At 44.6% G+C, this 14,661-nt stretch overlaps 1 protein-coding gene across 2 annotated transcripts in view; it reads right to left on the reverse strand.

Annotated features, from left to right (window-relative positions):
• The window catches only part of CHSY1 (chondroitin sulfate synthase 1), a 70,022-nt gene extending 55,790 nt beyond the window's left edge, over window positions 1–14,232 (reverse strand). Inside the window, exon 1 of one of the 2 annotated variants that reach the window (XM_064570000.1) lies at window positions 13,867–14,232. In XM_064570000.1, the coding sequence (XP_064426070.1) occupies window positions 13,867–14,192 (326 nt within the window). In that variant the 5' untranslated portion in view covers window positions 14,193–14,232. The remainder of the gene's footprint in view (window positions 1–13,866) is intronic. The other variant, XM_045899526.3, reaches the window with a different exon arrangement.
• Window positions 14,233–14,661: the final 429 nt, after the last annotated feature.

A 14,661-nucleotide genomic window follows, 5' to 3' on the forward strand; every position in this document is an offset into this window, starting at 1 on the left:
TGAGTGAAATCATATGATAACTGTCTCTCTCTAATGGATTTTTTTTGCTCAGCATAATAAAATAAGACGAAGTCCGAGAGGCAGACAAACCACTCTTAACTACAGGAAACAGACTGAGGGTTGCTGGAGGAGAGCAGGGGGAGGGGTAACTGGGTGATGGGCCTTAAGGAGGGCACGTGATGCAAGGAGCACTGGGTGTTCTATGCAACTGATGAATCACTGCACTCTACCTCTGAAACTAATAATATACTATATGTTAATTAAACTGAATTTAAATAAAATTAAATTTTTTAAAAATCAAATTCTTCATTCAACAAAGCCTCTTTGAACACACATCAAGTACCAAGTATGTGCAAGGCCAGGGGGGATGCAGAGTGAGCAAAACACAGACGCCAACTCATGGAGCTGTCATCAGGAGAGAGAGACGTTTATCAAGGCAGTCACACACCAGGGTGCTTATCAGTATGAACTAAAACAAGCACCCTGAAAGAAAGGCGCCCAGCCTTACTTAGAGAGCATACAGAAAGAACCAACTAGACACACAGCACAGAGAATGCTTCCCCGAGACAGGGGTGAACGTCAGGGATGAGAAACGGGCCCAGAAAGCGGTATCTGGGGACAGGGTGGGTTGCCACGAGGGGAGCAGGCCCCCTAGAGCGGGGGCCCTCACGCGGTACAAGCTAGGAAGGAATAGGGCAGCAGCCGTGCTTTCCACAGTCCTCAGGGGTGAGGAGCCGGCTGAGGCCTCCAGGAGGGAACTGCTGTGCAGCAGACACGACAGTCATCAAGGGTAACTGCTCGCCCCACGGCGGGAGAAGAAAGTCAGGAACCTGCTGCTGAACAACTGATTTAAGGCCATCATGTTACATCTGTCCCTACGCTTTCTTTATACTAGAAGTAGTCTGGCTCCGAAATGCACTTAACAGACCACTTCTAGGAAAAACATCCCAGAATATAAATGAAGCAGTCAATTTAGCCCTAATAAGATCAAAAAAGGACCCTTCCCAGGTGATATTCTCCCCAATATGTTTTTATTTTACTTATCTGTTACAATTACATGTACTGTGGTGAAAAGTGAACTTGACGGGTCAATGAAAACCACACATCTCTTAAATGGAAAGTCTTAGGGAGAGAAATAGTTGAAAAAGATACACACCAAACCTCTGGTGAAGGGGTACAGAAGTAGGGAAATGGGAAGGGCGGGGAAGGGCATAAAGAGAACTTTCTTTATTCTGTGTTCTCTCTAAATTGAGGAAAATTTTTATAAGTACAATATTACTTTCTCTTGGAAAAAAATTTAATGTGATAAAATATACATAACTTGAAATTTACCATTTTACCATTTTTTAAGCATAATGTTCAGTGGCATTAAGCACATTCACATTGTTCTTCAACATCACCACCCACTGTCTCTAGAACTTTTTCATCTGCAAAACTAAATTTCTAAAGCACAGTATTATTTTTGTAATTTTATAAATGATCTACAACGAGGCACTTGAAAAGCAATTACTGGCTTTTAATTCAATTCCTAGCCCAAATGTAAAGAATACAAAATGACTTCAAACTTCTCTCATTCGAGTAGAGGAAGAATTCGATGAACTTTCTGCCAAACATGCTTCTCGAAAAATCTCAGGACTACATCCATATCGTTTTTCATTAAAGGTAGGATGACTATAAGATACACCACTGTTTTTTGTACCAATAACAAAGGAAAAAAGTGCCAATCATAATCACATAATGCCAGCAACTGTAAAATGCTTCCTGATTTTAGCGATGTTAAATTTGGGGGGAAAATGTACATCTTAGAATGATGTAAGCCAGCAGCAGTAATGTTTTTCCCTTAATGCCTATGGATTTAAAATGGACCTATGGAGTCTTATGCCTTTCACAAAACTCTCTAACGAAGAATTCGGCATGTATGGAACCTGATGGGACTCCAGATGCTACACCACGTACTATACTTCATTTTCACCAAGGATAAGCTCCTGAAAGAAAAGGATGAAAGGTAAACGTGGCAGGAATGGGGCAATTTAAAGAGAAACCAACCCTTTCCATAAAGAGACAAGTCTCTTTAAAAATGAGAATGAACTACAATCTACACAGAATGTGTAATAACCTAAAGACCCCCTTCTCACGTGGTAATCTAGAGGGGAGAGGGCTTCCCAGCCCCAGGAAGTTGGTGACAATGAAGATGTACCAAGAGGACCCCCAACCAGGTCAAGGAGCCTCTGACTCCTTCCTTCAGTAGAAATGATTTGTGTTTGGCAGTCACAACAATTCTTTGAAAAAGTAATTAATTTCAGTAGTTGGCACATACAGTAAGTCAATACATCCTGCTCACTCGCATGAAAAAAGTGACTTAAAGTGTCATGTGTGCGTACACACACAGAAATCATTTGTCTCTGAGACATTTCCAAGTGAGCTTCTTATCACTTTCCATAAGACACATTACCATTTTCTACCATTCCTACATGCAGAAAGAACCCGACTTAATCAAACCACAACCAGAAAACAATTATTAAGAGGTAAAATTCACAGGCATGATGGAGTTAAAATATACTACCATTCACAGTACTCCTGAAATCTAAGTTATAAATAGTCTCATAATTGATTATTCATGAATAGCGAGTAACATCAGCCTAACTTTAGCTTCTACCCAATTGCTCCTGAACTAAAATGTGATCAATAAAACAGACCAAGTTCGAAACAGTAAATACAGAAGTAGCCAACCCCAGAAGCCATTAAGCTATTAAAGCACCATGACATTACCTGAGACATGGGTTGGGTAAAACAATGTCTGCCTTCAAAGGAACAACCTACTCAAGAGACAACACACAGGGTGATGGTTAAGAGCTTGGTTCTGGAATCAGGTTTTTGGGGTGAGAGTCCTGGCTCCACTTTGGGATAAGCCACTGTGTGCCTCCCTTTCCCTGTCCATAAGCCGGGGATAATAACGGTACCTGCCTTACAGGGTTGCTGTGAGGCCAAGTGGGTTCTTCTATCTAAAGTGCTCAGACGTCGACCCGGCATGCAGGAAGCTTTATGTGAGTGTGACTTATTAAGGAAGACAGGAGCGTGCAAATGAAGTAAGACAGTGAAAGAGAAAACGAAGGGTGCAGGGGAGTGTGGGCTGAACCTGCAGCGGTCGGTCACAGGCTCACACACCGGCCTGTGGAGGCATCAGGGAGAAGGCCACCCCTCCCAAGTCTGGCTAAAAACCTGACCCTCAAGCGATCTCTGAGAATTCTGTTTTACGGTCCATCTTAGACAACGTTAGGGCAGAAGAAGTCCAGTGAGACTTTAACTTTTAAAACTGTTCTCACTTCTAAACACCAGAATCCTTCCTATTAGACTGAGCATCGACATGCATTTTCGTCTGGGCCCCTCCTCGGCCCAGCAGACAGAACATGCAAAGCAAGTGCTAACAGAACCGCCATCGCGGAGGCGATTAATGCCTAAACTGTGACTTGAAATCATGTAATTTGTCCAAGAAGAGAAACCAATTAATTTTAAAAACAGACAATCTAACCTCAAACCATCCTTAAAAGCCTCTCTGCAGTTTTATGGTAACTCCACCCAGTTATTATCTTTTCCTTTTTAGGTAACCCAGGGAAAAACCTCAAGCTGCCCTTTTCTGTTCTAAATGACTGGTGGTTTGAGGGAAATCTCTCAAAATGAAGTTTCTGTAAATCCTCCAATCTTAAGAAATTATGATCTTTTCGTGTAGGGTACCTTTGGCTTCAAGAGCTCCCAGAAAAGTTAGAGTGTTCTGGAACAGAAATCGTGATTCACCATCCTGGGGGACCGGGGGGAGTGGCTTAATAATGGGAAAGAAGTAAAGGTGACACGGCTGAAGAAGCAAGCTGGCCCTCCTTCCGTGACAGAAACAGGTCGAGCCCCTTATTTTCATAAGCAAATGTCAACTCTGCCATTGACAAGTTTGTTACCGGGAGCAAAGAGTTCTCCCTTAATGGAAACCGCAGAACATTTGCAGAGGCCTTGCCAGCAAGCCCAATTTTCAGTGCACTGATAACCAACTCTTGCTAAAGCACAGATAAGACAACTGAAATTTGAGAGAGCCAAGCAAGCTATCATCTTTTCCTCCAGGCCTCTAAACGCTATCCCTACACCGAGTTAAATCACAGATGCAGCTGGACAAGATTAGCTTCGCTAAGGAATGCCTTTGCTGACTCAGGACTTCACATAGTCTCCCTTTCTGTTCAGTTATCATTTTAAGAAAAACTACGTAAAATACGTTTCCGTACAAAACTGCATCTACAGCATGACTCCTGTCCTAAGCACACGTTCATAATACATGGCTAAGTTTAACAAGCAAGCAAGAGTACATCCCTGTGATGTGTGCTATTAAGGGAACAAAAGTACACATACAAAAATAAAATATTTTACAACTTTACCCCAAAGTGTTTACTATGGTTATTCTTGGACGGAGGATCAGAAGACATCTAATTTTCTTCCTATTTTCTACATTTTCTAAATTTTCTGCAACAGATAGGTATATTTAAAGCTGGAAAAAAATTTTTTTTAATCTGTAGAAAAACTTTACGCTAAAAAGCACCCAAAGAAAAGATTTGACATCAGAAAATTCTACTTTTGTAATCAACATTTTTTTTCTATCCAATGGACAAAAACTAAAAAAAAAAAAAGGAGTAAGATTGAGTATTTTCACATTTTCTGAATTTTAATAGCTACAGTGATTTTTACAAGTAAAAAAGGGGAGATCTGCTGTGATTTCCCCAAAATCACAATTAAATATATTGTCAGACAGTTCGAAAGGACTCATATGATCAAATCATCTCAGAATTTGGAGTCATGGAAGGGAAAATATCATTTTTTCCCCTTGTAGAACTGATAGATAACAGGAATTAAAGGTATATATTTATATTCTTCCGTGTAACAGAAAAGATTTAAGATAACTTAACCAAAAGGCATACAGCACAAAAACATGAGCAAGAAAATAAGGCCAAAGAAAAACAAAAGTAGAGAAATCAGAGCAGGGTCCCAGTATGGGTCCCAGGGAGGACGAAATCCTGGTAGGGGCTGCCTGCTCAGCTCTATGCCCATGGGAAAGAAACACGGAACCAACTGGAGTCCTCTGAACAGATGCCACCCTGAAGGAGGGCGCCCACACGGTGAGACCAATAGCTGTCACGTGGTCTCTCCGTCTGCTAATGGTGGGCCCCCACCAGCAGGCAACCAAGAGATGTCGCAGGACTATGCCCCACTGCTCAGGGTTAAGGGAAAGGACTATTCCAGATACTAAGACCTGACAGAAATTTCTCCCCCGGGGTCCATGATGGGGAAAGCAGGGCACATGTAGTGAGCATCCTTATAGGAAGCACAAATGTGATGGAGCAGCAGTCTGAGCTCATCATCCTCCCAAAAAAGTACATGGAGGACAGTTCTTTGGTGCCAGTCGGAGCAGCCATGCACTTGAACTTGATCAGGCCTTGGGAAAACTCAAGAGGTCTTCCCAGGCTACCAAGTGATGACTCAAGGTTTCTCCTGGAGCCGAAGGAATGCCCTCTGGCAGGATGCTGTAAGCATTATTCACTTCATTATCTCTGCCCTGTGTTGGTATGAGGAACGAGCATAATTAGCTGGTTTCCCTTCCCCTTATGTGGTTTCCGGATACATGGTTTCCTCTTTTAAAGTCTTTAACTGTCTTACTGTGTAACCTTATGATGTGAACAATCTCAATTCTTTTTGGAAGTAGGTGGGAAATAGAACAGAAATCACAAATGGTGCGGAAAAAAATTTTTGAAGAAAAATCAAATTATACTCTTTACCATTAATCCTAAAAAGTGGACTTAAGGTGAAAGCAAGCATTAAGACTTCTTTCCCCTCAATAAAGCCGCTGGCGGGTGGATTACAGCTTCCCACCTCAACAATGGCCTGGGCACTAGCCCAAGAGGCAGTTCCAAGGTATTAAGGGCTACCAGCAACCTGCCCTTTGAGCCCAGATTCACAGCAAACAGTGGAAATACTCAACAACAGTACAGACCACAAAAACGCCCTCTTTGAAACCTAAAAATTAAAATTTGGAGTGTTAATAATAGAAGGCAAATTCTGGTCCCATGATACTTTTCCAAAGTTGGAGAGCAACCTTATATAGTTTCTTTTTTGCTCCTGTACACTTAAAAGTGTAAATATGCAACTAAATCATGCATGAACAAAATTCGTTTCTAATTTAATTCTAAGCAAAACACACACACACACACACACACAAAACAGCAGCAACAAAAAGTGTTGTTTAACGCAAACAATAAAACCACCCTGAACCTACTTTGGCCAACCCCTTTTGCGTGTCAGTCTTTCTGTATCAAGGCACTTCCTGGTATCCACCCACTTAAGAGCAGCCCATAGCCACCCTTCAACTGAGCAGTTACCTGGTGCGGGGTACTGCACTGAGGGAATAAGAAACTCAGCCTATGACAGTTCTATGCAGGGTGTGAGGTATTGTTACCCACATTTTACAGACGAGACTGAGGCACAAGCCTAAGTAAATAATTTCCCAAGATCATAAAGCTAATAAATGTTGAAGCCAGAACGCAAACGGGATCTGATTCTAAAGCCTCCGCTGGCTTTTTCATCCTGCACACTTATTTCCAGGTTATCACCCACATTTCCTTCGCAGTCCCTCCTCCATTGAGAAGGCTGAGAAAATAGTCATCCCAGAAGAGGAGAGCAGCTTTACACCCACTTCAGCCACTTCCACTGTGTCTCTTCCTTGCAGAAACCTGTCTGTTGAGGACACGTCTTCAGAGTCTAAGCTGGATTTAATTGAAGGTCGGAAGACTCTACTCCAAAGGTAACTTCTGAAACCCTCATTCCCTTTGGGTCCCTTCACTACTGTAAATTCTGCCCAATCACTTTCCAGCAGTAGGTTAGGAACACACAGAAAAAAATCCCAACAAGAAAGCAGCCTTCACACCTAGGCTCAACTTACAAAGCAACTGTTTTAATGCCATTAGCAACTATATTTTCAATAATCCTCAGGTTTGGGGTTTGCAAACCTAGGGTTGACATCAAATCAGAACAGAATACACCTTTTTTTTTTTTTAAGATTTTATTTATTTTCGGGGGCGGTGGTCCATGAGCAGGGAAGTGGCAAAAGGAGAGGGAGAAGCAGGCTCCACGCAGGTGGGGCTCCATCCCAGGACCCTGGGATCATGACCTGAGCCAAAGGCAGACACTTAACTCACTGAGCCACCCAGGTGCCCGTTCTGTGTCCCCACCTTCTTCTTTTTAATCATCCACAAACCAAGGTACTTGGTTACAGAACGAATACCATAGCTATGCAGGTTTTAGAAAGGACACTGAATTAAGGTGAGTAGATGCACAGCTTCACTACTTTTAAATCATACCTAAATGTCTTGTTCCCCCCAATTCCATCCCCATGCACAACAGATGGAGACAGTGAATATTTACATTCGTGTGTGGAAGCCAGGGCCCTCACATTAAAAATGCTGTCACCTGATTCTCCCAAGTACTACCTGGAATTGTGAAGTTATGGAACTAAGGAAAAATAACACTTTATCAGAACAGGATTAACTGTTACTTACTGAAACAAGAATGACCTCGTACCCAAGCCTCAGGGCACCAGCAGTGTTGCGGGTGGCTACCTACAATTTAACACACTCAAAACTGCACTCCCATTTCCTTCCAAGAGCTGTCCTCTCCTCCTCCTCCTTTTTTTTTTTAAACCTAGTTCTTTAGCTTTACTACAAAATAATTGTTCACTGCAGAAAAACTCGAAAGTATAGAAAAGGGCCAAGAAGAATACGAAAAATAATTCAGCATCACTGTGTGTATATTTTCATAGTTTCTTTTCTATGCTACACAAACACATAAGTTTATTTTGTTTGATTTTAAACAAGAGTAACTTCATACCCGGAATACAATTTTATAACCTACTCTTGCTTAATTTAACTATATTGTGAATCTCCCTTCATTTCAGTAAACATATTTCAGCCACATCATTTTTTATGACTAGAGAAGCAGATCACAGTATGGATAAATCAGTGAAATCAATTATGGTCCACAGTTCCTAATGCAGGACACCAAAGATACTTGGAATTTCCACTTCCTACATACATCTTTGAGCACATATTTAAATCCCTTTGAAAAATTCTAGAGGAAATGTTAAATTTCAGATCCCAGGCGCAAAACGCACAATCCCCTTGTTCCTTCACTACTTCCTGCTATTCCATGTTTCCAGGAATCTGTTGTCTCTGCCTCGAAAACTGCTATTCATCCTTCAAGACTAAGTGAGGGAGAGGGGGCGGGAGTGTGGGTGAGGCCTTTCCTGATCCCCTTGTAAACTGTGCGGGGCCTCTTTGTTCTGTGTCCCCACAGCAGTTGGTGCAGGCACCCTGTCGGCCCTCATCATCAGTATTACCATTTCTTTCCCTCCCTAGAAGACAAACCCTGCCAGGACAGAATTATTAATCCGTTTTCAATACAGAGCAGCTTAATGAATGAAAGGAAGTGAAACTAGCCATGTGATGAAAACACAGCCATGTGATGAAAACACAACCATGTATAAACTTCTGCTTACAACCACAGCTATCCTTGGAATATTCTAACTATTTGAGGGCATCAAGAGATCTGGAACCATGACACAGAAAACTAAACTCACGTTCAGGACCACATAGCCCTCCAGTCATCTCAGGTAATTCACAACGTGAACTGGGTTATGCTCCAAAAGTTCATTTACAGGTCGATTATTCAGATTACAGAAGGCAGTCAGTAAGTTTTTGCCAAACTGAATTCCATCTGAGAAAGTACTGCTCTAAACTGTTTTCAAGATAAGCATGGTTTACTGAGTTCAAGAATAAGAAAAGGAACTCTGAGATTTGCTCATTAAGGTTGGTTAAAAAAAACAGTGTGCCTTCATTGAAAGCATTCGGAAAAGGCCATTAACTACTACAACATCTTGCAGTGAGATTCCTATAGCTACAGCTAGTGTTTCTCAAACTTTCTTCCCACAGTTCCCTATAGACTGATGCTAATCTTTAACGGTGCCCTTTATCACTCCCAGGGCAAAGAAGGGAAACCATCCACCGCTTTCCTCTGAGAAAGTAAAGAAAGAACAAAACGGTTCCCCATCTTCAGCCCAGGGGAGGTAAGAACCAAGACAAATGAAAGGTGTTGGATTAGCTTAGAGTTCTGGGCATAAGAAAGGACTAAAAAGCAAAGTAAGCATGTTTTTTTTCTTTTTTATCAAACCATTAATTAAAAAGAAAACCTGAATGGTATCAAAACTCTCCCAGCAAGAACAGGTAAGTGTAGCCAAGAAATGTTTGAAGCAGAAGCGGAACAAAGAGGAACTTGTCTACCGGATATTAAAAAATTATTCAACTTCCAATAATTTCAATGGGTGGTACTGGCATAAGAACAGAGAGAAAGATCAGTGGAACAGAATAAGAAGTCCAAAAACATACCCAGGAATTTTGAGTATGATGAAGATGGCATTTCATATTGGTAGGGAAATGGGAGCTTATTCAACAGATGCTGCTGAGACAATGTGCTGTTTGGGGGAAAAAATGAGATTGAGATGATTTCTACCCCTTCCAGAATTAGAGAAAAAAAAATGTTGCTTTTAAAAATCTCTCCAGGGCATTAACTTTCTGAGCTTGGGGCAGCGGGGGGGGGGGGGGGGGTAACCCTAAAATCAGAAAAGTAAAAACTGAACTACATGAATTCCTGTCTATCAAACTAAGAACAAAGAAAAAAATACGGAAATAATATGAACTGTGGCTAGTACCAAAAACACAGGGGTTCTGATGATCTGTTACTAACTGGCATAATAAATCCCTCTGGCGGAATCAAGGTACCATTTTGAAGTGAAATTACCGAGAATACAAATACTCTATAGATGAGTCAAAACCAATTTCTCTATGTATTTGCAGAACCCCAGCTACCCAGAACCCTCAGGCAATTTTAGCTTCAGACAGCTTCAGAGCTCCAGCACTGGAACCACCTCAAATGTTAATCTTTTCTCAATCTCTTCGTAAATTCATTACATTCATAAAGCTAAGGATACATCCACTTGTGTGTCTAAAAGCCTTCTTCAAACTTGTCCTGTGCAAAACCAGACCTGCTGACTCACCTCCTTCCCCACTCACACTTGTCTTTCAGGGCAAGACCTTAGAAGGCACTGTTGATTTTTCTTTGCCTCACCACTCACCAGCATTCCATCAGCACATCCTGACCTCCGCTCCAGCAGATCCCCTGGAATTCTCCATGACTCTCCATGGTGACTGTTACTACAGCCACCCTGTGCCACCCCCTGCCACCCCCACCTCCAGCCAGACCACCTCCTAAAATCTCCTTGCTTCCCTACAATCCAGTCTCCACACAATGGATAGAATTAACTTTTAGGACATAATGCCATCACCTCCCTTTCCTGTCTAAGCCCTCCAAAGGCTTTCTTACTCATCTAGGATAAAATTCCATGAGACCAGACATTATCGGGCCTCGTCCACTTTCTCTTATTGGCCTTCGTTTATTCCCTTCCAAGTTGGTTGCTGTCTGTAACTCACCAGCTCTTCCCTCTGCCCCCTCGCTCATCAATGATATTCATGCAACCAGTTCCTCACCATCAGACTGCCGCCCAAATACCAAGTTCTCTAGACACCACCCCACCGTTTCCCTACCCTGTTTTATTTTCTCCATAGTACCCATCATTAATTCTTTCAGTATCTTGCCTCCCACTAGAACACAAGCACCATGAGAACAAGCATCTTCACCGTTGTGTCCCTGACAGTCTGGACCCAGAGGAGCCATGTATGTATTTGTTGAACAAAGGGATGAATCTTAAGTGTAACAGTATTTTTATGAAGCAGGATCACTACTATGAACTTCACAGCTATGGTGTCTGCTCAGGCCTTTGCAAGAAGCTAGCCCTGCTCAGTCTCTGATCAGCTACGCTTTTTGAGTTTTGTTTTGCCTGCATTTTAAAATCTGTTTCCTGCATGCTATCAGCTGTCGCTGCACTAACATTCCTTGGTGGCTCCTCTCCCAATTTCAATCATTTGGCAGGTTAAGAAAATAAAAGTCTGCAATGATGGGGCTGTTCCAGCATTAAAATGCACTAACTTTAGTGCAGACAGGCCTATCTCATTGAATTTCCCAAAGGCTTTATAGCTCCTTTCTGGATCTCAGACAATTACTAGTCCCCAAACCTAAATTCTGACATTTTCAGTACCTTAGCATAAAAGTACACCATACCGCCATCTTACTAAAAATGCTGGCATCTCCTTAAACCCATAAAGCCAAACAGTAATTTTATTTAAAAAGAAAAAAAAAAACTAAACTAAAAAACGTTAAAGTTTTTCTTAAGGTAAAGAATGAATTTGCCTTCTAGGGGAGAAGTAAAACTGAGCACACCCAGTGCCAAACTGGAGTTCTACCTCGTGCTGTAAGATTCAAGCCGATTTTTATGCCAAACGGCGTGCAATTTCCATTTTAAGAGCTGAGTGTGGAGTTTCGGCCTGGGCTGCAAAGCACAGCACAGCCATAATCATAAGTTACACACTGTAACCTCCATCCCAATTCAGCCCTTCCCCAAAAGTTCCTTAAGACTAAAACCGTCTTGGGGCGCCTGGGTGGCTCAGTTGGTTAAGCGACTGCCTTCCAGCTCAGGTCATGATCCTGGAGTCCCAGGATCGAGTCCCGCATCAGGCTCCCTGCTCAGCAGGCAGTCTGCTTCTCCCTCTGATCCTCCTCCCTCTCATGCTCTCTATCTCTCATTCTTTCTATCTCAAATAAATAAATAAAATCTTAAAAAAAAAAAAAGACTAAAACCGTCTTGTGCCATCTCCTGCAAACGGTCTAAACAGAGGCTTGTCGGGCTGAGAAGCAGAGGATCTTAACGGAAAAGCTAAGTCCACCCCCAAGCTTCAAGTAATGGGACTTAAAGAGATAAAAGAGCTGCAGGAAAGCTGACAGAATGCCTGGATAGGATACACTGTTTCCACATAAGGGTTTTTCCCTTTATCAGAAAGACAGAGTTGTCACAAAGAAGAAAGAACTGGGGCCAGAGGACAAACTGTGTATCTACTTTCCATTAAGTGTCTAAAAGAAAATAAACAATGAGATAAAAATCCTACACCCAAAAAAGATGAAGCAGGAGATTTGGAAAAGGAGACCAAAAGTAAGAGTGTCAAGCATGGGCTTAGGGAAAAGATCATCTCCAAGTGTAAAAGAGTAGGTCCAGTTTGCATTACATTTTCTGAGTATTGCTGGTGTACCAGGACCCCTACTGGTTTGTGTATACGCATTCTGAACCCAAGAAAATATATGTTTGGTGGGCAATCTAGTATTTGTCCAAACTACTTTGAAAATTGTCTCCAAAGTTGTGATTTCACAGGGCTTGTCACCCAGTGGCAGTCAGGTGGACTTACTTTCAAAACCATTCTGTAAACAATTTATACAGCTCATCCCCAATTTCAGATGGAGCCATTTCTCTTGGCACAAAAGAACAATCTGCATAAAATTCCAGGTAAATCATGGGAGATCTGGGAGTAAATCTTCAGCTGGGGATCCCTCAATCACTAACACAGTCTAAATTTATAGTAAGTGGCTACATTCTAAGGTTTTCAGGTTCCTTCCTGGCAGAACCTGGACTCTGGACTTAAATAAGTTCCTCACAGAAACATGTAGGAATGGGGAGTCGATGCACTGAGAGTGCTGACATTCTTTATTGCTCTTTCGTCTTCTTTTTCAAGCCTGTACTTCCTCCCTTAGAGGAATAAAGATCCATAGAAGTTTTTCCCTTCATATTTAATGCCTGGACATTTACACCAGGACTAAATTTAAAAGCCGAAGTTTCAAAGGTACTGGTTATAAATTAAGAACCAACAGCAACCAGCTTGGCCTTGCTCAGCACTGACTGCTCTGCAAATTCCTTCTCAGAGGACCTCCCTGCATTGGTTTGTTCTGTGGCTGGATGAATCCCAAATCTTGTCCATACAGTAAGCATTTCTGTACTTCACACGTACAAGGTTCCATCCCTTTATTGGATTCACACCCTTCTACCTCAAATTCACTCCAATACAAATCTGCTATTCCAAAATGATCGCCCGTCTAAAGGTTGTTTTAGTTAATCCCTCTGTTAATCCTGAACATGATTCCAGCCACTTTTATGACTCATATGGCCAACCAGGACCCAGATACTGGATAACACACACACATCCCTAAGCTGAGCTAGTTAACCCCCAACCTACCATGGGCCAAGAACTACTTTTCCCAAGGTTCTCTTTCCATTAACTCAACAGACTGGTGGGGTCGAGCGTGTAGGGGGCATCCCCTTTCATTTACAAGAGTGCTTCTACCAGTGGTATCTGCAAGTATACTCTGGAAGGGCTCTGACCAGATTAATTTACCTTGGCTCTTGCTCTGCAAGAGCAAAGGTGCCTAGTTCAGAGAATCAAACGGTAACCATCCGTGCCACCACTGTCACAGATACCGTGTGCTAAGAGTTTTCCCAACAACCTTATGAGGGAGATATGTTCAGTCAGATCCACTTAACAAAGAAGAAGGCTTGGACATAGAAAGCTAAAGTGCCTTACACAAAGTCAGGCTGAGGACCACACCCACGGGAGCCAACCTGGTCCACCTGACCCCAAAGCCCATTCTCTTGGGCGTCGCATTCACCACCCCGCCTCTGACCTCTGCTTCCAATGTCTGACATCCATAGCCCAAGGGGCACCCCGATCCCACAGGAACCCCGGGAGCTTCGGGTCTGGAAAGCAGGCAAAGACTCAAGCCAAGGGAGTACCGGCAGGGCCGCCCGCCGGGATGCTGGATACAGGAGTCGGCGTCCAGGCAGCAGGGACTCACCTGTAAGCGGCCACGGCGCGGGTCTGCAGGTATTTCTGGGCGGTCATGACTCCCACGAAGAGAAAGTTCCTGTCGCGCGGGCCGCCATCCGAGGCCGGGCCGTGGGGCCAGAGGTGCGCCCCGCGCGCATCGCCGCGCGCCCCGCCGGCCTGGGAAGCCGCCGCCGCCGCCTGCCCTGGCCGGCAGCCCTCGGGGCTGGCGCGGCGCCGCGGGCCCGCTCGCTTCAGCTCCGAGGCGCGGGGCAGGACGAGCCGCGAGGCCAGCACGAAGCCCAGCACGAGCCCGAGCAGCACGCTGAGCCAGGCGCGCCGGCCGCGCGCGGCCATGCCCGTGCCGCTCCGCCCGCCGGGCCGCCGCCGCCGCCGCCGCCGCAGGCTCCGCGCGCCCTCAGCCCGCCGCCCCCGCCCGCGGAGGCCAGCCCGCCCTAGCGCCGCGAGGCCCGGCCCGGGCAGCGCCACGGCCGCCGCGGGCCCGCCGCGCCCATCGCGGCCCCCGAGCCGCCCGTAGGCCCCACGCCGCCGCTTTGTTCCGCACGCCCACCCCCACCGCCGCGGCCTGCGCCTTTAAGAGCGGACCATGCCCGGCGCGCGCCGGCGGCGGCTCGAGCGCGAGGCGGCGGCGGCTCTTCCCGCTGGCGCGCGGGGACGCGGGGCCAGCGCGACGGCGACGGCTGTGGCAGCGGCGGAGTCCGCACCCCCGTCCCGCCCTGCGCGCGTCTCTCGGCTGGCTCGGCTCCGCTCGCGCTGCGCCCGCCCCCGTCCTCTTCGTGGCTGGCGCCGCCGCTGCAGCTGCACA

This window comes from Mirounga angustirostris, unplaced genomic scaffold, assembly GCF_029215605.1.
Source record: "Mirounga angustirostris isolate CCGP_5_RB_7025 unplaced genomic scaffold, mMirAng1.0.hap1 SCAF_9, whole genome shotgun sequence".
NCBI classification, from domain to species: domain Eukaryota; kingdom Metazoa; phylum Chordata; class Mammalia; order Carnivora; family Phocidae; genus Mirounga; species Mirounga angustirostris.